Source organism: Anabas testudineus, chromosome 14 (genome assembly GCF_900324465.2).
Source record: "Anabas testudineus chromosome 14, fAnaTes1.2, whole genome shotgun sequence".
Lineage (NCBI taxonomy): Eukaryota > Metazoa > Chordata > Actinopteri > Anabantiformes > Anabantidae > Anabas > Anabas testudineus.
This window is the reverse complement of record NC_046623.1, coordinates 13,120,541-13,144,824: the sequence shown is the minus strand read 5'-3', so window position 1 is coordinate 13,144,824 and position 24,284 is coordinate 13,120,541. Positions and strand designations below refer to the sequence as shown.

General features: G+C 38.4%; 3 protein-coding genes across 3 annotated transcripts; all 3 read left to right on the top strand.

Moving 5' to 3' along the window:
- The first annotated feature begins 9,341 nt into the window (after nt 1–9,341).
- Nucleotides 9,342–14,191, top strand: si:ch1073-15f19.2 (T-cell surface protein tactile). The gene is made up of 7 exons (XM_026372957.1): nt 9,342–9,513; nt 9,645–9,983; nt 10,397–10,506; nt 10,640–10,796; nt 11,852–12,337; nt 12,901–13,000; nt 13,175–14,191. Exons 1-7 carry the CDS (start codon nt 9,348–9,350, stop codon nt 13,302–13,304), a joined length of 1,488 nt encoding a protein of 495 aa, XP_026228742.1. The 5' UTR covers nt 9,342–9,347; the 3' UTR covers nt 13,305–14,191.
- Nucleotides 14,192–14,871: 680 nt separating this feature from the next.
- Nucleotides 14,872–19,238, top strand: LOC113168866. The gene is made up of 6 exons (XM_026369914.1): nt 14,872–15,012; nt 15,883–15,993; nt 16,100–16,142; nt 16,350–16,474; nt 16,754–16,803; nt 17,509–19,238. The coding sequence occupies exons 1-6, from the start codon at nt 15,003–15,005 to the stop codon at nt 17,995–17,997; spliced, it is 828 nt and encodes a 275-aa protein (XP_026225699.1). The 5' UTR covers nt 14,872–15,002; the 3' UTR covers nt 17,998–19,238.
- Nucleotides 19,239–20,811: 1,573 nt separating this feature from the next.
- On the top strand, nt 20,812–23,310 carry LOC113171021 (serine/threonine-protein kinase pim-1-like). Its single transcript, XM_026373379.1, has 9 exons — nt 20,812–20,878; nt 21,116–21,268; nt 21,845–21,967; nt 22,087–22,181; nt 22,271–22,318; nt 22,397–22,615; nt 22,690–22,870; nt 22,958–23,131; nt 23,219–23,310. The coding sequence occupies exons 1-9, from the start codon at nt 20,812–20,814 to the stop codon at nt 23,308–23,310; spliced, it is 1,152 nt and encodes a 383-aa protein (XP_026229164.1).
- Nucleotides 23,311–24,284: the final 974 nt, after the last annotated feature.

Here is a 24,284-nt window from a genome sequence, read left to right as displayed (position 1 = left end):
AAGAAAAAGGTTAAAATACAAAAATACTACTCTGTATCTGAGGTTACTGAAAGCCGTCTGGGCTGGACTCGTGCACAAACTTGATTTGTCTTTTTGGAGACATGACATCCTCAAGTGTCAGACTGAGTTTGCATCATTTTGTTTCTTCCCCCCAAAATGAATGTGAACAGAAATACAAGTAATAGAAGTAGATGCACACAAAGTAAGGTTATTAGCATGCATTGAGTGCAGGAGAAGTGAAGCACACTGAGTTGAAAAGACTCCTGTTTAAGAACTTACTTGAGCAGCAACACTAACAGTCAGAGAGGAGCAGAATGAAGAGGTGCAGATACATGAGGTTCATTAAGACTCAGTGCGTCATTGAGGGGGACATCTAGATCATGCCCTTGTGGAAAAGTAGCACTGAGTGGATTTAGGACTGTAGTGCAACAGCAAGCTCTTGTCACACTGGGCCTTGTCATACGTTGCTTCGAGGGACTAAAAACACAAAACACAACAGCACAGCAGTGTCTGCGGAGACTGGAAGTTGGTTATGTGTACTGCAAAGGACACTCCATGGATAGATGAGGCAGTGTATTCTGGACTTTGACTGGTGTATGTAAAAATATTTTTAAATCAGCATTATCTCTTAGAAACTGCCAGCATTATATTCTGTTGTGTGTTTTCTGCCACATGCAATAAGGGTATGAATGTGGGCAAACAAAGAGCCCAACTTTCATATCTGAGGCTTCATATCCTGGTCATGTGCTGTTGTGGTTAGGTTTATGCAACAAAAACAGCACATCCTGCCCCCTGCTTCATGTTGCTGTTGACTTTTGAGGAGGAAAAGGGAGACAGTCTAGTTGAGAATTTGTCTGTTTTTCCAAAATTGTGCAGTACCTTATTTAGCAGTATTACAATCCCTTCTTTTCTTACAATCATTGCCACAGCAGAGGAAAATCCTACTCTCATATATCAAAGTCACATGAGCTGCACATCCAACCATCCAGCTGCAGATCTTTGCTTAAACCATCACCTTGTCCTCTTTTAAGCGCACTATTTTCCAATTGCATTGTCACTAAGCCTGTAGTTGAGATGGAGCTGCCAGCTACCTGACTGAGAGTCAGACTGCACAAACCAAGACCAAGCTGTTTGTCAGTGTGTAGATACTGGAGCTGCTGCTGCTGCTGTGCTCTACAAGCTAACTAACTGGCTGTTTGCCCGAACGAGAACAGCGGGAGTTGCATAAGCAGACTTGATGTGGGTAGAGGAGTCAGTCGCAGATCCTGCTTTGTAATGCTGAGATGTCTAATGTATAATTGTTTTTGACATCCCATTTGCTGTCTCTGGCAGCTTTTTACTGATAAAGAGAGCCCTTCTATTTAACTTGGAGTTTTTTGTAATATTGTGTAGGCCTGCATCCAGAAGGTTATGTAATAGCCAACGCATGAGATATGTTCTGTTGTGTTTATTGGTGTGCATCTTTCCAGATATCACAAATGTCCCAAAATGTGAACAATACTGGTGCTTTATTATTGACTTTGTGTAGGAGGCTTTGTGGCAGTTTCAGTTATTACAAACTTTCTCAAACTCGACATGACAGACTACTGAGCAGGAACTTAATAAAGGAAGATTTGATTGCGTCAAGGTTTCTGAGCAAATTGCTTATTTTTCTGCTGTGTTTACATTTTCATTTCAACTTAAAAGGGGCCTGACTGCATTTTTTGGATCATTAAAACTGTGCTTACTTTATTTAGAAGTTGAGTCATGGGAACTGGACTTACTTCTTGTTACTTTGAAACGTTCTCATCAGTATGATGAAGCTACTTGGATGAGTAGTGAAACCTAACAAGAAGGAAATGAGTAGTGAAGAAAATCAAGAAGAAAATCTTGTATGTAATCACCCATATGAGGTTGGGTTCCCTGTTGAGTCTGGTTCCTCTCAAGGTTTCTTCCTGTTGTCTTCTCCGGGAGTTTTTACTTGCCACCGTCACCCTTGGCTTGCTCATCAGGGACAATCAGATTATTCTGATTTATATACATTCACTTTTCATGTAAACGTCCATGGTTTCTTGCTTGTGTAAAGCTGCTTTGTGACATTGTCAATTGTAAAAAAGTTCTATACAAATAAATTGAATTGAATTGAATTGAAATTCAGTTGCCGTGTCCAGTTGCCAATTGTTCCAGACTGCTGTTAATACTTGCTTCCAGGTTTTCCAGTTTCTTGCATTATTACTGTACATCCAATGGTCTATTAATTTAATTGCTTTCTTTGATACTAATGTACTTGATTGTTTAGTACTTGAACTAGTAAGTAGGCTACATGTGTTACTAGATGAGTAAATGTAAGAAACATATGTAAGTTAGGACAAATATTAGAATTTACAGTGCGTTCAAACTCCTCAAACCTTTATCTCCTTTGTCACATTTTTATTATTATCTTTAGCCACCCCTTATCGAGATCTTGATATTTAATAACAAAGTTATTGGAATCAGTGATTATGCTTGGCTGTTAATGACTGCTCTTTAAAAGTGGTTGTGAGAAATGACAGGAGAATCTCTGTCAGACGGAGGGACGTGAAGTGGAGAGGTAATCATGACAACTGCTGTAATGGAAGGGGATGGCTAAAGACGTGGAACTGAAATTAGTGAGTGTCAGTAAAACATGAATAAAGTGTGGTTATTCTGCAGTATAATTTTATTAAAAACAACCACTGGTTTCTCTAAATCCACATCATACAGCAGTTCGTTGTATGGGTATAAAATAGATATAAAACTGGTGAGTGGCATGTGCTTGACCCATACGGACCTACTATCTTGTTAATATCAGAACAGGAGAATAAGATTAGATTAGATTAGATTACTAATTACTAATTAGTTTATTACTGTACATGCATATTTAATTATAATTAAATAATTAGTAATATAGGTGCCCTTTAGTTAAGGTTGCTGTGTCACATGGGGCAGTTTCTCACTTTTTCATTACTGTACTATACATATGCATTGCAGCTTACAGATAGTAGCCATTTCCCACTTACACTGCATGTATCATGCATGCATGAATAGAGTAGATGAGCTAAATGCCAGTAAAACCAAGGACCTTTAATATGGATATGGTGGACTGGTGTAAAAAATGATTTTCCTCATCAAGGTTACAGATAACATCTTGGGAAAAAAGCCCCCATCTTAGTCCTTCAGGCTAATAAAGCTTCCTGATGCTGAGGCATGATCTCTCACATTCACGCTGCTTGTGTCTGACAGCGGGGTATTTTGTCTATTATTATGTATGACATTTCAGAGGTTTACGTTTTTGACAACTTGTCCAGGGTCTCTGTGAATATGCACTACAGTTCAAGATTAGCAGAGAAGGGTGCACTGATGCTCACCATGCTAATGGAACAGTGCCAAAAATCCAACCCACTTTAGTTGAGAGAGTTAGGACAACAGTATAAAAGAAAGTATAATATGTCTGCGTACTTCTGTGTGTGTTTCAGCGTGTTTTTGGGGGCAGTGGAGACGTAAACAAGTATTCAACATTTTTTTTCTTCCAAGCCGAACTAATCAAGAGGCTGTATTTGTACGGCCACATTGGCACTCCCACTGTGTGCTGGTGATATTTGATTGTCTCTTGATGTGCCCCAGTTATTCAGTGTGTAGTACCATTAGCAACAGCAGAATACTGCAATAACTGAGCAGAGTTGAGCAGCAACACTTTATACCCAGAATACAACAACATTACAAAAATAATAGCTTTAAGTTAAAACATTTCTCTAATAACACTGTTGAGAAACGTGTGTATTGTGCACAAGTAGCCTGCTGTTAGTACACAGTACTCTCCTTAGCCACTCCTGTACCATGTAACAGCACAAAGACAAGCACACTCCCATGGAAACACTGAGATGTTGTTGCTGCAAGCACAGAAATAGTGTTGTTTTTCTACCCAAGGCTTCACATTAAATATGATGTTTACCAATTTAAGTATTTTAGTGCTTTATGTACTTAAAAACATATGTACAGAACTGTATCTGTGGTCACTTCTGACTTTCTAATTTTCATCAAGCTAATTTTTCTAGCAGAACTCAATCAATTGTTTGGGTTATTGAATGGATGCACAATAATAGCAGACTGGTACTAACAGGAACTTACCTCTACCTCAAGAACTCTAACTAAGAAGAAACACGGTGGGCACAAGGGGAACAAGGGGGACAAGGGGAACAAGGGGGCTTTCAGTCCAGCAAGAAACCCTAAGACAACTTGCACTTTCTTTCGATTGCAGTCATAATCTAAATAAGTTGTGATACTAACTAAGTAAAAGTACAACAAATTTGCCAAGCGTATTTGTGATGTGAGAGGGATCAGTTCTAATGTATGTGGCAGCAAAAAGCCTCGCCCACTGGAGGAAGCAAGCGGAAATAAAAAGAATTAAGATTTTTACGCCTCTCAGAAAGGGGAAATATGTCTCTCTGTCTTTGTTTGATACCAATATTTTAGTCATGTCCAGGGGATAATTGGGAATTACCGGCTCTAAGCTGGCATTTTGATGGCTTTTAAATAACACTGATTTGCTTTGATACAATACTACATTTCTAAATTTGGTTATAGGATCAGAGTTACGTGGGCATAAACTGACTTCAAATTACTTGGCCACATTTTGTTCGTCTTAAGTTGCATTGTGTGATTACTAGATTGTAGAGTCTTTTCTTACATACTGAAAGTTAATTGTTTTGTTTTCCTGGACTACTTTGTAGTACCTTATAGGTCATTGTGGGCTTAGATTGTGCAGAGTATTGTAATTCTGTGTATATATTTATTGAGTCACCATCTGTACCTCTTTCTAAGGTACGAAGTTCTTCCATTTCTTTTTATTTTCAGTTTGTTCCAAGTAAATCAAAGGTCTGGTGTTGATTTATGATTATGTTTTTCATTTAATCTTTAGTTTTTTACCAGGACAACCTGGCTCAGATTAAAAATCTATTTTTGCAATAGCAAAAGTCCTGGTCACACAGCAAATTCACTGGAGTCAAAATTCTAGCGCTGGGTCACAGTATTGAGGTTCTGGTGTTAGCTAAAATGAACTATGTGCCAGTGAAACAACAGTGAAACAAGAGTGTTTTGTTGGTGTAACATTACGGAGTTAGAGGTATTCAACACAAATGACTTTTACTTGAAAGAGCCCATATTATCCCATCTAAAATGTGCCTGTACATTGTCATGCTGAAAAGCTGTGTAGATTCTAGTGCACAAGTGTGAAGTTTGCACTAGAAATGTGGCACACTTATGGCTCAAACTTTGAATGAGGCCCAGGTTTAGGTCACAGACAGTCGGAATCAGTTCATCTTTGAATCCTGAAATTTATGTAGCAGCTGAAACCTAACATGCATCCACAAAAACAAATGAATCCACAGTTTGTTCAGATCCTAAGAGAGTGAGCCTTGGCCGTCGGGAGCAGTGTTTGGACCAAGACTGAGCAAGGATTTGGGACCCTGAGACGTGACAATATGTCATTTTGAGTGCGAACTTTCAATGGACCACTGATGGACTCAGGGAAAATGTAAAAAGAGAGAATGGTGACAGCCACTGTTTTGTTCAACTTGCCTCCATGAAAATGGGACACTGGTGAGTTTAATATAAATAATGCTCATCATATAGGGATTGTTCTTATTAGGATGTACATCTCTTGGCAAATATTTCGGCTTCTTCTTGTCTAATAAAGTAAAACTGTCGAGTTATTCCTGTTGCAGGATCCAACCACAATACTTTTCCCTTCTCTCCTCTGCTTCTCAAATCAAAAACAACTCAAATTGTGCAGCTGATGATCCATCAATAATGGAGTTACTTCAGTTCCATGAGAGCTCTCTTTCATCTTTTAACTAGTTTCCAGTGAAATACTGCAAATATGACGAGTGGGAGAAAGAGAGCATAAAAGGCTGGTTCATCCTCAAGTGGGGGAGATTTAAAGACGGTGCAGATTCTGTACGTGTGAAGTACATAGACATCTGGCCAGTCTTGTTCAACAAGCCAGCAGTGATAAAAGAAAAGGCCCCATTTAAGGTTTAGCTTTTTTTCACAAATTACTCAATAAGAAGCTTAAAACAAAGTCACCCACCACAATAACAAGATGTCAAACAAAATAGTAGATCCAAGTGAACGAGAACAAAGCAGGCTCACAGTGAAAAGGGATTTTATTAGAACTGACCAAGACATAAGGAAATAAAGTTAAACAGAGAAGTGTTTAAGTGGCACATACCATGACAGTACTAAATGTTATCAATAGCTAATGCATCTATTTACCATATATTTACCATTGATGGCGGTTATGTTGTGTAGGAAAATGAAATACATGTTTTTGTGCCTTACACCCCCAAATAGCATTCACAATCTTAAACCATTCATTGCGTGTCCTAGTTAAAAAAAAAAAAAAAATTCCACTGTCTCAATCAGTCCCTCGCTCACCCACACTCCCTCTCCCAACAATCTCCAAAACTTCATACTTTGAAAACGTTGTTGTTCAGAGTTTGAAGTTGCACATCATTATCAAATAATAGGAACTATTGAGGAAAGGTGAAGGAGGTGCAAAAAAAAATCACTATAAATGTGTCATTTTCTAGATGGGTCGATTCCTTCCTACAAAATAAAGCCAGTAAATAAAAGACCCCAAAGTCTTGTGTTTTGGCTTCAGTCCTGCAGTTTTTTTCACCACATGGCTTTTTTTTTTTAAATCATTGCTCACAATGCAGCCTAAGGATAGTGAACTTGGCCTGCCTGTCATTCCTCCTTTCTTTCAGCCTCTCCATCAAGATACAAGCTCGGTACATACAGACTGTGGTAGCAGTACTCATGGTTCACAGAACATGATTCTCCCTGAAACCTTGTGTACCATCAATGGTCAAAATGTGAGTGTTAAAAGTAAAAAATGTTTTTTATGCATGCTAGCAGCCTGGCTCTCGGGATTTCAGTGTTCAGGTCAGGTGGTCACACAGTGACATTTTGTACAGACTTTTATGACTCCCACATGATGTGTACTACTTGTGACTGTAGGGTTCTGTAGGAGTGTAAAAGCCCTCAAATGTATATTTGTATATATGAATCTAGCTTTCATGTGTAAAGTGAGCTGTGGTTCATATAGCAACACATCTAGATTTCAATAACACAACTCCTCTAAAAATCACACATAGAGAAAAAACACAGTGTTTACAGCAAAACTGAGCAGTGAATGTGATTTACCTCACACACAGATATACAGCATACAGCATTTAAAAGTCTACAGACTTGACAATTAGTCTTCTGTTGCAACATGCTGCAAAAGAATGCAATTTGCCGTAGGTCACAGTGGTATCCAGTGGCCCTAGAGACTTTCAGAACAGGCATGACCTCAGTGTGGAAATGTTGGAGTGTGAGGGTGGGGCTGGGTGCACCAGCAGGTCACAGCACTGTCTTTTCATCTTATCACACTGAAGGAAGCAGAAAGCAGGGACTGCCACGAACAGTCATTCATTTTCTCCATTATTGTTTAGTCATGAATAAGAATAGTTCCCACTGAACCTTTCTGTCTGGAACTTTAGACAGTAATTAGAGTCGAAAATCATGCCTATTAGCCAAATCCCCGACATTTTCTTATCACCACTCTGGTTGGACCTCTGAATGAAGTAGTCAGAGTGATGTTATGGTCTGTCAGAAATCTTTGAGATTTCTATGACTCCCCTGAGGAAGTGATGCTGCTCTTATCAAATGGAACAATGCACCAAGGTCCCCTTCCACGTTGATAAGGCACTGACAGAATGCTGATAGATCTCTCATTGGATAGCAGTCGATCATCTGAGGCCCAGTTTAAGTTATTAAGGTCACACACAGAAAGTCTGTAAAACTGTCATTTGAATGCACTGCATGGTCTACAGGTAGGGAAGAACTCATAATTTGTGAAGGAGTGATAAAAAAATTTAAGTTGCTCAGTTAGCAGCAATGTTTTTTTTGATTAGCTAATGAAATTAGGCAGCAAAAAAACATCCGTTCATCAAACAGTATCAACAAATTATATCTTAAATCCCTAAAGAATATTTTACAAAGCATTTACCGCATTATCAGCTTCGTCTTCGCACGGGCTCACCATTAGATATGCACAAAGCATGGTCTTTGGTGAGACAATTCAAACCGTTTTCACAGTTTATTCAGTTTATTCCTCTGGTCTGTGCCAATTGGCTATGATTATATGAATCCATCTCTTTCAAAGCTGCAGACAAATGATTCATCAAGAATTAATTTATGCATCAGAAATCCAGTGTTGTGACATAATGTCCTGAAAATTACTTGTCTCTAAAGAATAGGGAAAACAAATTATTTAATTGGAATAATAAAATGACATTTGCCAGAATTGCTCACCATTTATGTCGTATTTTCTTTGAGCTCTTTATCCCAATGCAAGTGTGTCAAGCCTTATAGTTAAGTTCTGAGATGCTAATCACCAACAAATACAGAGGACAAAGCAACGCTGTGATCTGAAGGACAAATACTATCAAGCTATTAAGCAGAGTTTCCACTTATATCATCTTTATTTGATTTAAGTGAGTTTCTGCTTGAGTTGAACAGATGGAGGTGGAAGAAATGTACAGTTGGGTTCATAAATAATGGAATGTATGGATATAGATAAAATGTGACTGAAGTCACAAGTGTGGCATTAATATCCATGTATATGTCTCCCCAGATCATCACTGACCTCCCACCACACCAGTCATGCCCGATGATGTTACAGGCAGCACAACATTCCCCCCAGGGTGTCCAGACTCTTTCACATCTGTCGCATGTGCTCACTCGTAATCTGCTCTCATCTGTGAAGAGAACGAGGTGCCAGTGACGGACCTGGCCAGTTCTGGTGTTCTCGGTCGAATGCCAGTCAACCTCCATGTTGCACAGGGTGTACAGTACTAGAGGACATCAGGTTCTCATGAAACCATGATGGAGTCTGTTCCTGTTTCGTGAGAAACTTGCACACCAGTGGTCTGTTGGAAGTCATGATGTTGGTCTAGTCTAGTTCATAAGCAAAGTAGATGAAACCTTTTTGAAACCACTTGTGCATGCTGAACAGACAGATTGGTATCCCTGAAAAATAACTAACTTGGTGTTATGCTGTGATGATTAAGCGTTCCCTTTTTCCTGGATAATTTTGATCATCAGTGATGTTATCTAAAATCAATTAAGCCTGTTATGCATGTAGTTAGTAAGTCCTGACTACAGGAATATTTTAAACTGTGCCATTATTTTTGCAAAAGCTAATGCATATATCCGCTCTGCACCAGTGGTTTTCACCACAGTTTCATCTATGACTCACTTTTCTGTGTAGCTTCCGGTAAAGATATGTTTCTGTCTCACAGTCTATGCCGCACTCTTTAACCTCACTTGACAGTCTATTGTTTCTATCTTTTCTGAATCTCTCGCTGGATTCAGTCCGATTAATCGTAATGAGTTTGGGGAGCTCCAACATGGCTGGAAATACACTGGGAACTGCATTCTCTCTCCTGTTCCTCGCCTCTATTACACAAGGTAATCCTGAATGATGTGTTGCTTGTAACAGTAAAGATAGGATATTCACTATGGGTTTGAACTGTGTGTTAGCTTTTCACTCGACAAGCTGCCTCATTATAATTCTCTGATTTTATTTGCCTGCTTTCCAGCAAATGTGGAGATGCCCCATTACAAAACCATGGAAGCAGTAGTGGGCCAGGATGTTACCTTACCCTGTACTATGAACGGCGGAGCTGAGATTGTCAATATTGAATGGAGTAAGAAAAATGAAGAAAACACAAAGCTTGTTGTGTATAGCCCACATTATGGACTTCATCAATTCCAGCCAAATGTCACTATAGTGATTGAGAAGAATGATGCAGGCAAGGTAAACAGCTTCCCTCTAAAACTTTCTGCTGTGACTAAATGGGACAGTGGCATCTACATTTGCCGCATAGCATCTTTCCCTCTGGGCTCCCTCACATGTGAAGCAGAGCTAAAAATCAAAGGTAAGTCCATGCCAAGCCATGTCCACATACCTCAACCAGAATCTGCTGTCCGAGCAGGATTAAATGCTTAGATAGAGATGTGCAATATATTTTCTTATCTTTTCAGAAGTTATTTCCTTCAAACATATGTAATGACTACAACAACACATAACGTTCGCCATGACGCGTTTATTTTCATCATCATATTTTCATCAACGCTTTTTTTCTTTAACAGTCACGTACAGTACAGTCATGTTCTATTAAGCTGAAAACGACTGTTGCAGAGGGGGGTTTTTGCACTACGTGCACTTGTGTTGCATCTGAAACCACAGTAGCCAGTATTCTGTAGTGGATATCATCTTCATTTCACACATGCAAATGATTTCCAAGGTTTTGTTGTCAAGCACTGATTATAATTTTGTTCTTTCAATTAGAAGCTGATGAATTAACATGTGATGTGAATAGCACTGTTGAGGCCCAAAGTGGAGAAAATGTCACAATTCATTGCAGAACCTTTCCTAATGCTCAGTACAGGTGGACCAAGGTAACAAAAAAACTATTAATCAATCAATGTTTTGCCATTCTAGTGAATTTTACTTAATTCATTCACATTCAGTTCTACAGTGCATTATAAATAAACAAAATGCATGTTTGTGCTGCATCTTATTTTGCCCCAGAACAAGAATCTGGTGTCAAAAACAGAATCTCTGGAGCTCTGGAAGGTGACTGATGCCCATGCTGGAGTTTACACACTGACTGTCAATACAGGAACTAAAACTATGCATAAAGAGTTTAATATCACCGTGCTAACAGTCACCACAAGTTTAAGCACAGGTGAGCTTATTAATCTCTTTGCTGCTATTTCTCTCTTTGTGTCATAGTCAATTTCAGCATTTCCTCAGGGCTGGATTAACAATCTAGCAAAAGGCCCAAGAGACTGAATGACTTAATAAACTACAGTGGACCGGAGCACTGATACTTGACTTTTGTTATTATACTGTAGCTCACTCAATTTTAATTTTTAATTAGCTGAAAGGAACGCGAGAGATTCAAAGGATTTTGAAGCTGCCAGCCATGTGATGAGAAAGTGTGAATAAATTGAGAACTACACAACTTAATAAAACCTCTCAATTATTTGCTGCAAACCAATTGCCTCATGGGATTAAGATGAATATTGAACTAAGCTGAATTAAAATAGTATTCACAGTTTTAAATTACAAAATAACCAAACTGCATTTCAGGCTCCCCACACTGGTGACCTTGCTTGGCATAGAGCTGCGAGTGGGCTGTGCTCAAGTAGGAAAATAATTCCTGGTTGTCTGCTTTCTCATCCTGTATACATATGTCTTATGAGAATTGGAATATGTAACAAAAGACAAATAAACCACACAGACGTCAGAAGTCACTTCCTGTTCTTCTTTTCTTCTATCTACCAAACCTCATAAACAATCTGCCATAAGTGGAGTCTCAACAACATCTCTACATTCGTGACATGGGGTGAGAGCACAGTCTGTTGGACGGATAGGAGTAGTACAGCCTGAACGAAAGTGTAAAAGAAACACTGAGAAGACAGTGTTAATGTTTTTATACATCGGAACACACATAGTAGGAAAATACACCTTACACACACTGCTAGATTTGCAATCCATGCCCACACCTTTGCCACAGCCCAGGTTGTTGGATGTGCTCTTTGCCTTATTTTACACAGTGTTATTCAATGCCAACCCTTGCGATGTTTTAATGATGCCTAACTGTGAACTGGGTATTCTAAAGTTTTGTAGTGCATTACCTACAGTTCCTGCTCACTGCATCAAGCCAGTACATTATTACTGACAACTTTTTTACCATCCTTCTCCATTTACCTAACTTCATTGTATTTCTACTTTCAGGTCTTGTGACAGCGGTGCCACAGCCTAATGTTACCAGTGAGGGTCTGATCCACTCAACAGACAACAGCCTCACCACATCACCTACTACTCATCTACCATCCACTGATACCAGTGTAACTTTGACCGTAACAAAGGGCACTGATGTAGCCGATCGTACTACAAACCCCAGCAATGTTACATTCACAGCTGAGGAGCGTAAAACCACTTTTACAGATGATACACACATCAGTGTCACATCATCCACTGCCGAGCACACTGACCCCTATCACTCTCTCAACTCTTCTACATTAAGTAATAGTAGTGCGGTGTTCAGCCCAACACAGGAAACGGACAATGATGAGACGACGAATGAGTCCACAACACATCGACCGAGTGCAGGCAATGTTTCACTGACACCAGAGGAGTCCAGCAGCTCGGTCAACCTTACAGAAAATTGTGGAAAATCTTCTGCAAACCTGAAAACTAAAAATGGAGTGGTAGTTGAAGGTAATACCTAATATTACTTAATATTTTACAAATAATCGATGATTGCATGATAATGATGCTGCTGCTTCCTTTCCACACAGGTTTGAAACATTTCAAGGACAGAATCTATAAACAGTATTTGTTCCATCTGAGATGCTTTGTCGTGTTTGCTTGATTTCAGTAAAGCTCTGGTGGCAAATCATTACAAATGTTAAATGCAGGCAACAGCAACAAACACCACAGATGAATATGAATTACTGGTACTGTTAATTACCACTTGATTCTCTGTAACATATGCATGCTTTACAAAAATCAGCCTCGGGCTAGGGGCCTTTTCACTGTAGCAGACTCATTAACAGGACGGTGAGCTTCCAGGGTGTACGACCAGCTGTGAGAGAGAAGTGCAAGACACACTTTTCAGCCTCAAGGCAAAAAGTTTCACAGTGTAGTTTTACATCTATCATCAATATGCATTGGAGTTATCTGGATTTTACCAGAGAAAACGGATCAATATCTTTGAAATACGTCTGTAGCTGTTGCTGTACTCCAAAATTATCTTTTCTCCTCCTGAATGTGAATCTTAGATAACAAACGGAGTCATCTGTTGGTGTTAATAATCGTTCCAGTGCTGGTATTGATCGTTGTTGTTGGCGAGCTCTACAGGAGACACATAATAAAAAAGAGGTAAAATGCTGCTTGCTTTTGGTACGTGCTCTGGCAAAACTCAAACAGTATTTATATCTCTCTTGTTTTCGGATAATTAGACACGAAGAACTAAGATCTAAATGCTGCTAAATTTCAAGCAACATCTCTAAATCAATATCTGTGCTCTCATTGTCTCTCTCTCTCTCGCTGTAGGATGGATCTGCCACCACCATTCAAACCCCCTCCTCCTCCAGTCAAATACACAACTGCAAGACACAGTGAGATTTCAGCAAAATCGTTCCCCATTTCAAGGTGTAACTCAGTAACAGAACTTATGATATGATATAGCTGTTTTTGTAATATATTACGCAGCAACAGCTGATCAATTTCAGTACACACATGCAGTAATGGTTAGGATAGCGGTATCTGGATCTGGTCTTGGACTCCCACATGCAGGATTACAACATGTATGACGTTCAGTTGTGGTCGGTTTCAACCTGCAGTTACCATATGAAAAGGTGCAAATGTGAGTCAGGCACATAAAGGTGAGGTCAGTGCTATTGTGTATAACGTGTTTTTCTTGTTTGCTTGTTACTTACAGTAAAAATATGTTTGGTTTTTGTGTTTGTTTGTTTGTTGTTGTTTGTTGAGGATTGTTTTATTTGACCATGTATTGACTCTGAACTATTAAAACAAAAGTACTTGTTTTTTTCTGTTATGACGTGATTATGACATCATACTGTAAATTAACTGTGCATTATACTGTATTTGTGTATTATATCACTGTACAAGATCTCTGTGGCTGGTTTCCACTGCTTTAACCTAAAGTTCGAGCTTTCATCTGTTAAACCTGTGAATTAGGATTTCCTGCCCAGATGCCCAGTGACTTCCTTTAACGTAGCTGTTTAGTTCTAAAGCTGCATTTGATTGGATGCTTCAAATCAAAGGCCGTGTTGTCCACAGGTACCACAGAGTGACACTTGAGCTTACAAAGTGGGGCTTAAACCACAAACCACAAAGGCTAACGTATTTAAATATAAACCACTGGATGCTTTAATACACACACACTGTAAGAAGTGGATGTTGGGCACATTAACAATATAGCATTTTACATTTTTGTGAATTTGTTGGTTTTATTTTTTGTTGCTGCTCTGGTAATTCCTCATTCCTTTTAATTTACTTTTGATTTTTGTTTTGCAGACCAAATAAAGTGGACCCTGTTTTATTTGGCTTCTCTGTAACATTTTGTTCATGTACTATGCACACACAGACACACTTTCTTAGCTATACCAAAACACCTTCCACAACTGCAATTTTTTTTCTTCTCATTTTCCAACCACAGTAGCAGCAAAACCACAATGTACGCAGTGTTTGCAGTGTATAAAATCTTGATATCCACAGCTCATCCACAGATGCTTTGTGCGCACAGACAACACATACAATGTACCGATGTTTATTGGGCTGTGCAAAGAAAAACTAAAAGTATAGATATGTGTGCCTCTTCTTCACGGTAGAGACTCAATTGCTGTATGAAAGCTAATAAGGTTGCCCCTATATGTTTAACTATTTATATTATGTTAAGCACTGTTTCAGGGCCAGAGTCAAGCTCATTAAGTTTAGGCTTGAAACTCCAACTTGAAATAATAGAAAATAATGAACTAGAAAAAGGAATAAACCTGAATTAAAACATCTATCTTGATTTATTTATAAAAAGTGCAATGTTAACAACAATATTAAAGTTGCTAACATTTCTTTAGAAGCCACTGTTTTGTATAAACTGTAATATGGTGCAATATTATGATCTATTTGACATTGTACTGTGTTTCACAATGGTAGTGAGCCTGGGTGCCTCAGAATGAGGTTACATTGCTTCCTGTTTGTAACTGAAGAGCAGCCAGTTTTCAAAGCAACGTGATAAGAGAGAAGTAACTACGACGAGTAAAAATAGACTAGTATAGCACACCTCACTGACGGTGATGCCCTGTAGCCTGGAAGCTATCGTGCCATTCACACAATCTGTTTTGTTCATGACGGCTGGAGTATGATGGACGGTAGGATCAAAACATCTTTTAAAACTTTATTAAAATTTTATTTATATTGTGAAACCTGTACCTAAGATGTATTCACTGTAAATTGATTTGTAAGCATTAACACATCATCACACTGTATATATAACAAAATGTATCGCAAAATGTCACATATACAGTAAAAGCTGTAGCCTTTGTAAAGCACATGTCACAAATGTGGAAAAACAAAAGGTGAAAAAAAAGATTACAGCATCCACTGAAATCATAACGTGTATGTACTTAACAGTATTGTGCTCGATCGGTAGTTAGGTGTTCGCAGATAAAATTGTTTTGTTAGTGTATGTGCCTTTGTCATGCCATGTGCTGCACACTAGATTTCTAAAAGGCTTTTCTCGACAAAATATTTGTTCTATTTACATAAACTTATGACATATTCACAAAAAAAGCTGTGGTTACAGTAGGCAGAATGAATTTCCTGTGAAATTAGTTTTGTTTAGGTAAACTCTGACTGGTGAGGTATTTCCTTTTGGAAAATGCTTTAAAGGCTAAATGGGGCTTTCTACAAAATGTATTTAGAAAAACTTAGTAGCACATGTACATACACATGTAGTATTACAAGAGTATCTACATGAGGCGTAAACATTATTTAATGGCACAGTGGTTTCTTAAAGGCCAGGTTAATAACAATAAATATTGTAGGAGCTAGTAATAGCATGTTTTTTTGTCACCAGTGCAAATGGGATGTTGCACTTTAAATTAATCTGGATGGTATTAAGAAGTACACAGTGAATTTCCAAAATGCTAGTAATAATACCTGATAATGGCTGATTTAAGCCTGAAACTCAACACACTAATATTTGCCTGATCAAGTCACTTTTGTACTTTGTCTTTTAGGTTGTCAAAGTACTACACTAATAGCTCTTGTGCTGTTATCTCTGGCATTGTTGATTTCCATGTGTCTCAATGTCATATTCTGCATCAGACGAAGAGCCACTTTGTGCAGAGGTACGATTGAGTCCCATTTTTTGACATATTATTTTGGTTTTAAAACTATGTCACCAAATTCCACAACAGGGCATTAAATCAATTCCTCAATGTCTTGTTCATACAGACACAGAGAACTGCTGCTCCTCACACAATTACGAAGGAGAAGGGTATGTTTGAATTTTTTTGTGTTGTGTTATGTTTTGTATACAGTTGCAGACATACTGAACCAGCTCATTATTATTCTTTGTAATGGATCTTAATTTGCAGTTTAGTAATAAAGATATTCAAATTTTCCCTTTTACACTCTTATTTTCACATTTAAATTACATCTTATTGGAGAAACTGTTAATTTTTTCCTTTGTATCTTATTGAAGCCTGACACAGGAAGAAGGGCATTATTTTCATGATCTCAATCACCACGAGCAACAGGAAAATCCCCACAATCATCAAGAGCAGCAGGAAAATCCAATCTATGGTAACATCACCATAGACAGAAGAGGTGAGCGCAGGCCTGCATTTTGTCACCGTTTGCAAAAAACAATGACTTTACGTATTTTTCTCGGTGCATTATGTTGTATTTTTGAAAATGCGGTGCATTCAAAATTTAGAAACATTCAAATTGTCTAAACAAATTCTATTAGGAAAGCAAATACAGATTTAATTATCGCTCTGTGTTTAAATTGCTCGAAATCCCTAATATTTATTTCAGTAAAAGAGCCTAGACAAAAACGTTTTTCTCTTACTTAAACTATGTCTTCCGTTTGTTCAATTTCTTTAGATGTTTGCTATGAGATGATGAACAAGCAACAAACAAGAGATCACATGAAGGTAAGTGCTGAAATTTCTTGATTTCATTACAGTTCTCTGCAAGTTAGTTTCCATGGATGAAGTCCTAACACGTGTTTCCACGTAGTTTATGTGCTGTTTATTGTTTGTTATTTAACATCTATTAAATAGTATGGGGCCTGACAGCATTGTGGCGTGTTGGAGAAAACAGTTATTCGTTATTCTTCTGGTGCGAGGTTGATTCATTTTTACAAATTATAAATGACTTTTCAAATGTGCATTTGCTTGAATTGCATTTTTCAACATCATTATTAAAGCTTTGGTATGAAATGTAGAAAGTATAGCAAATACTTAAGTGAAACAAGTAAAAACCGGTTTGCGACTTATTGTCTGATAATATTGTGTACTGAATCTGATTAAGCTTTATGACGGCACGCATTTGTGAAAAAAATACAAATGCAGAGCAATTTAACCCATGCTGACTGATTTGCTTTCAAAACGGAAGGTAGCTAACACCATAGACACACTGTGGTCAATGAAGCTGTGAACCAATGAACACAATTAAGTACAAACTGTTCTATAAATAAACTAGGTGTACAGAACATGCTAGATCTATCTTATGGTATTAATTGGCACATAGAGCCACAGTCTTTCCGTGCAAAAATGAAAATAACACAACAAGAACAAACATTAACACAAAAAATGTATGTTTTAACAAGTGATTTTATCTCCACTATCTGAAATCAGCCCCCAGAGCCTGACCTGAATTATGCCTCGCTGGATCTGAAGTTGGCAAAGAAACGCAAGAAGCATCGCCATCAGCAAGGCCAGCCTCAGGGACGAAACACCTTTCAAGACCAGCTGCCAATTCACCAAAACGATTTCTTAGAAGTGGAAGAAGACATTGACGATTGCCTTCCTTCAAGAGACACAAGCACCATGGTTTCACACAGCAGCATCTACCTGAACAGTCAACAGATAGCCCAAGAGGCAGAGGAGATGGAAAGAGAAAAGAGTGCAAACATGGAGAGGGAGAATGAGGGTTGGGAAGAAATAAGACGAAACGATGTGGGAAGTAGAAAATGGAGAGGAGAACAAGAGAGCGAGGAAAGGAAAGATAGACAAGACGATGGCAGTGGGGCTGAATGTTCACAGCTTTCAGAGGTACATGATACTCAGAGCGGCACCGAACTTTTCAACAACAGCTTTAACAATGATAGTGATCAACAACATTAAAGAGACCTCCTGGAAAATAAGTAGAGCTGTTGTCTAGTACTGTGTCTGCAAGAATTAAAACAATTTCATTTTCAATATTCAGTAAGATACACGCCATTGAGCAACTTCCTCTTTGATGCAAACAAGGTACCTCCTAACACTGAGCAACTGTACCTTTTCTTACAGAGGATGTAACAAACAAAGAGGTTACAAAAGAAAAGAAAACTCTGTGTGTGACATTTAGAGGTCAAGGGCTATGTGGAAAGTTTGAATTTGTTGTGAAAGACAAGGAAAACATTGAGTCTCCACAGGAGACAGACTGTTTTGATGTCTGATAGTCATAGATCAATAGATGTCTCATAGAAAGGTGTGAAGGGAAAAAACGTAGATTTGTTTTCCGTGCTGTAGAAAATGGCTAAAATATCAAAACACATTTTCCTGAAAATATGCTTATCTAGGGCATATTTAAAGGCATGAAAGTGAAAAGTGAAAAATATAAGTAGCCTATTAGTATATCACTGTATTTTCCATGTGGGCATATTGTATGTAAATGTCACCCACAAAGGATTTTCCATGACAGAGATCTGATAATGGTCATTACCTTTGCGATCTATTGCACTTAGGAGGCACCATCTGCTTAAATGATTATTTCCCTCTATAATTCCCATTCAAGATGGATCAATTACTGCCCTGCTGAGGGAAGTGAGCTCTGAAGTGGGCTCAAAGGAGTGAGTCAGAGGCCTGCAGCACACTAACCTTTTATTAGACAGTTTTTCAATAGCTCACCGTGACCTACTTTCCCTCTACTGTATTGAAGGATTTTTTTATTTTTTTATTTTTTCCTCTTTGGAGTTTTGGATCCTACAGACATAGTCAGTACTTACAGTGTTTAACACCCTCTACATGACATTTTACACTGTATGCCTATCAGCTGGATTGCACTGGATATGTTCTTGATTGCTTGGGGTGACGTGGTAAAAGAGACTTTCTTCATCTGGATGAAACAGCGCTAAAGCTTTTAAGGTTTCCTGCAGTGGCAGATGGAAAATCATTTTCAGTTTCCCCTCTTTAGAAAGTCAAATGCTTCTGTCAGGAAGTGGATTTACTGCACTTAGAAATGATTAAGTTATGGTGTGACATATTAAAAAAAGAGTTGAGAGTGTTTGTTGTGAAATTATGAACTTTAATGTGCAGAAATGTTCTTTTTTTATTAAAGAAATGAGGTGGCTCAGTATCCTTTAATTTAATATTTTAATAAACGATGTTTGGCAAAGGATCATCATGAATGAAGATTGTTCTTTTATTCTTTATAAAGCTGATCTCTTCAAAAAGCATTATAAAGCCATTAGCTGACTGTTGTTTTAGCCTTTCTGTCTGTTCTGCCATCCTTTAATCAGCTTCCCTTCGTTCCTAATCGCCTGACCTTGTCCACCTGTCAGTACCCATCATTTTTCTCAATACTTAAAGCAGCCAGTTGCTGTGCTTGTTTGCTGCCATATGGTTACGGACTATACCAAACTTTCACTCAAGCTTTTTGCCTAAATGAAATGCATGTTAAACATCGGTGTTAAAGTTTTGCATCAGCATTATGGACAATGAAATATAGTTGATGAACAGGTTTGTGACAAATGCTGCAGTTTTAGTGCATTCTGTATTTTTTGTTCTGTTATAGTTATAGTTATAATTAGCTTATATGAAGGCATGCATTTCATATAAATATACACATGCTGATCGATTTGCTTTCAAAACGGAAGGTAGCTAACACTTTGTGGTCAATGAACCTCCGAAACAGTGAGCACAATAAAGCACAAAGTGTTCTATAAATAAACTAGGTGAACCGAAATACATTCAGCCAACATTATAAACATTATTTAGCAGTATAAAAGACCCTGTACTTAGAATTGTGCATATTGCTGCTTCTGTTTCCGTTTCAACTGAAACAGATTTGTTTTTGTTATAAATATGACACAATTAGCACAGCAAGTTCAGCAGCAAGTCTGGGTGATCAAACTTCCAAGATGATGTTGCTCCAAGATTTCTTTACAGATATTTGTTTCTTCATAAATCAGGGAGCTTAGATATCCTTATGTTTGTATTCAGTCATCTATCCAATCCTCTTTCTAAGTAGACTTTTACGCCTGCATCAGACTGCAAAATGTGAGAGAAATGTTTTCATGTGGCTAATGCACTGCAAGAGATTTTGGTGCGAAACAAAATAGTCTATAAACACTTTTGCAGTGTTCACATGTTGAGGATTCAAAGACAAAAAAGTTTAAGATTATGCAATACTGTATGTGCATGTCTGAAATCAAATTAAATGAATCCACTGATGGCATTGACCATGTCATTTGGAATAAATCAAATTGCAACTATTGTTCATCTGTTAGCACTGTCACCTCACAGCAAGAATGATCCGGGTGCTTTTTTGTCTGCAGTTTGCATGTTCTCCAAGTGTCTGCATAAGTTCCATTACTTCCTGCAACATTCAAAAGGACAAGCAGTTGGAAAAATGAATGAATGATTGTTCACCTGTTTAATCACTGTGATGCTCTCTCTTTCTAGAAGAAAGGACAGAAAGTTGACAAGTCACCTGTCAGCAAGTGAATGACACAGAGCTGATATCAAGAAAATGTATTATTCTAGGATTTTTTACATTAATTTGCATAATTTAGATTGTTTCATTGTGATGTCACTGGATAAAACTCTTGACAGTTGTCATCGTTATTGAGTTCTAGTCACTAAACCTTTAGAACACACCAGGAGACTCCTCTGAACATACATGTGTTGGTTATACAGTCATTTGTTTATGGATGTTACATTTCTAACTTGATCGTCATGGACAAAGCTTCTTCTGCAAGAAGCATCGAGACTTGCAATAGTGCAGGCATTAGAAGAGATTATGGTAAGTGAGCAATCCAAGCAAACATCTGAAGTCATTCATGTTAATGAGTCATATGACTCCCCTAACATGGAGTGGTGTTAGTACTCGGAGATACAATATATCTTCCCCCTTTTTCCTGCAGCTGAGTCCTTTTTTCCACCCTGATAAGGAGACAAAATCTGAGTTTTTCTGTGAAATGGTTAAAAAGACAATTTCATACCATTGTAGCCTGTTCGATTGTGTTTTTCTCATTCATAGTGTGCAGCACATCCCAACACACAAGTGCATTGCCAAAAAATGATGGCAGGACTAGGAGTGCTAAGAGGAAGGCCGGTCCTGAGAAAAATACCGTACAAAAAAAGGGAAAGGTCTCCGAGGTGCCGGAACCTCGTGAAAAAGACAGGGTGACAAGTGAGAAAAAGAAAGGCAGAGAGGATGAAGAGGGGCTGTCAGAGAAGACAAAGAAAAGGTGGAGACTCAACCTTAACAGCTATAACAAGAAGTCAGCATTGACCTCAGTGGGCGCTGGCAGAGGTGGGCTGATCATTTTCAGTTTACGATTCACATGAATAAAAGCACGGAAAACTTGGGTATTGGCATGTTGAGATGTTTGTCTCTGAGACTTTTGTGTTCACACATGAAATTAAATTTGATGTTCACAATGTCAAGAAACAACAAGAACTCAAGAGTTCTTATTCTGGGTTAGGCTAACCACATCTCAACTCCATGTTGCAACCCGCCACCCCTCACTTTCCAAGCAAGGGGCTTTTGGGTTGTATGTAAATGTCTTCCATTTGTCATCATTTTAGGTGAATAATGAAAACAAAATTTGAAATAATATATTACATTCCTGCAAATATATAACTTTAACTCTTACCCATTGTACCTTTAATTTAAATTTAAATAAGCATAGCCATGCAAAAACTGTTATCTTTATTGTTATTTATATTTTAGAAAACACTGAATCACAGTCTTTTTGTAAATCAGGCTGCAGTAAATCTGTAAACAGTGTGAGCAAGGGAAGTAGTAAGAGGAAGGCCAGCACTTATGGAGAAGGGCCAAGCAGGAAAAAGGAGAGGAGCCGAGACCAGAAAGAGGACCTGTCAGTATGTGCTCAAACAGGTAAGAAGGTTGTGATTAATGTAAGTAATAGTATAGTATAGCTAAAAGTGATTGATGCTGCTCACAATATTAGTAAAACAAAAAAACACGGGTGTTTGTCTACTTAGCTGAATTTAAGGCCAAGTACACACAGCAGAATCAGCTCGGCAAAGGAGGGTGTGGATGTGTGTTTGCTGGTTATCGCAATGCCGATAATTTACCAGTAAGAGTTACACACGTTTTTAAACACAAACACATTCACAGACAATCTGATCTGAAAACGCTAACTAAAGTTCTGTTTGTGTGTTATAGGTAGCTATCAAACACATTCCAAAAGACAAGGTGTTCTGCAAAGTAGTGGTGAGTAAACCGCACATTAATCACTGAGGAATAATCTGAGAAGCGTCTCTCTCTTACCCTTTTGTGGTGATGGTTCAGGATCGAAATGGGAGGGAGCTCTCTGCTGAAGTGGCCGTTATGTTAAAACTTGCCGGTGGAAAGGCTGGATCAGTGGGGGCGTCAGTACCTGTGTCCCTACTGGACTGGCATGACCTGGACCAGGAGCTGATCCTGGTGCTAGAGAGACCCGTCCCCTCTGAAGACCTATTCAACTACATAGAGATTAATGGAGGCTCCCTACAGGAAGAGGAGGCCAAGGTAGGAGGATCCAAGTGAATCCAATCCAGAGGACTTTTGTCTTTCAGCCTCTCATCTATCTTTCACCTTCTCAGATCATATTAAAACAGCTGGTTGATGCAGCAGTAGAACTTCACAATAAGTGCATCTTTCACCGGGACATCAAGGTGGAAAATATCCTGATACAGACTGGCGCAGACGTCCCACGTGTTCGCCTTATTGACTTTGGACTGAGCTGCTTTTTCAAGAAAACATCATCTTACCGTGTTTTCTACGGTACGATTTTAGTATGTCATGTGTTTTAATTAAAGGCTCTCCATCTCCTCACCCTCACCTTCTTGTTACTATTTCTTTATGTTCTAGGTACCCTTGCTCATGTCCCTCCAGAGTGGTACAGTTGTTATTCTTACAAGGCCGGCCCCACCACGGTGTGGCAGCTCGGTGTGGTCCTGTTTGAAATGCTCCACCCAGAAGAATCATTTGAGACCACTAAGTTCCTTGGAGATAAGCTGGAAATCAGCAATCAGCTGTCTTTAAGTAAGACAATTAGGGGACGGGAGAGTTCACCATCTCACAGTTCTTTAAAATGCTGCCTTCAACTTTCTTCTTGTTCTTTCTCTTCAGGTTGCCAGGATTTCTTGCAAATGTGTTTAACCAAAGTCCCCGAGCAACGCCCCACTCTGGAGCAGCTCCATCTGCACCCATGGCTCAGATAAACCAAAGCCACACATAAAGAGACAAAGACGCACGTACATGTACAAGTGTCATAACTTCTGCTCTGTCTCTGTGAACAACTGATTAGACGTTTTCCCACCTGCTGTAATGATGTCTCTTTGAACTCTTTTTACCTTTTTTCCCAGTTTTTTCTCATCCTCTTAGAGAGCTTGGCCTCAGTCAAGAGCTGATTCACAAACAAAATGCCCAAACTAAGACGTCAAAACAAACTTAGATTATAATAAGTCCCAATTCATTCACGTTCAAATTAAACCATAGACCGACATCATACTGATTTTTCTTCATTCATTTATGTCCAATATAACAAAAGATGAGCAAAATAAAAACAGGTCAGGTTTGGTAAAAAATTATTTGCATTGCCCGAGGCCCAGAGAGTCGAGAATCACCATTGTAAATATAGTTTAAAAACAAGATGCATTCATTTTACTTTAAAAACATAACTGTTTTTCATTTGGGGTGTCTGGCTCTAAAAATAATTGCACACACAGGGGCCTGCCATTGTTTTAGGAATTTATTCCCTCAGTGGCCACAGCTGTAATGAAAAGTGAAAGTGAAAGAAAAGCATAAATCACCTGAATGAAGGAGAGACCTGATTTCGAGATGCTCCTCTGTATTTTATCTTATTATCTTATATTATCGTAATAGCAATTTAATCTGATGCAGCAAAATATTAAAATTGTGCAATTTCTTCAACAGATTTTAGGAAAAAACTAAAATATCATGTGTACACTGAAATTTTAATTTCAGTGTACACAAAGCTCCATTTAAATAATTAAACATTAAATTAATTATGTATATATCTAAACTTGCTATGTGCAATTGTGGAGAAAAAAGTTCAATTTACGCTGTGAACAAATAAATAGTTGTGACTTTAAGGATCCACATCATCACCAACTACCAATGAGGGGAGACGATGAGTTGCCTAGTAACCCTACAACAACCTTGCTCTTTAAAC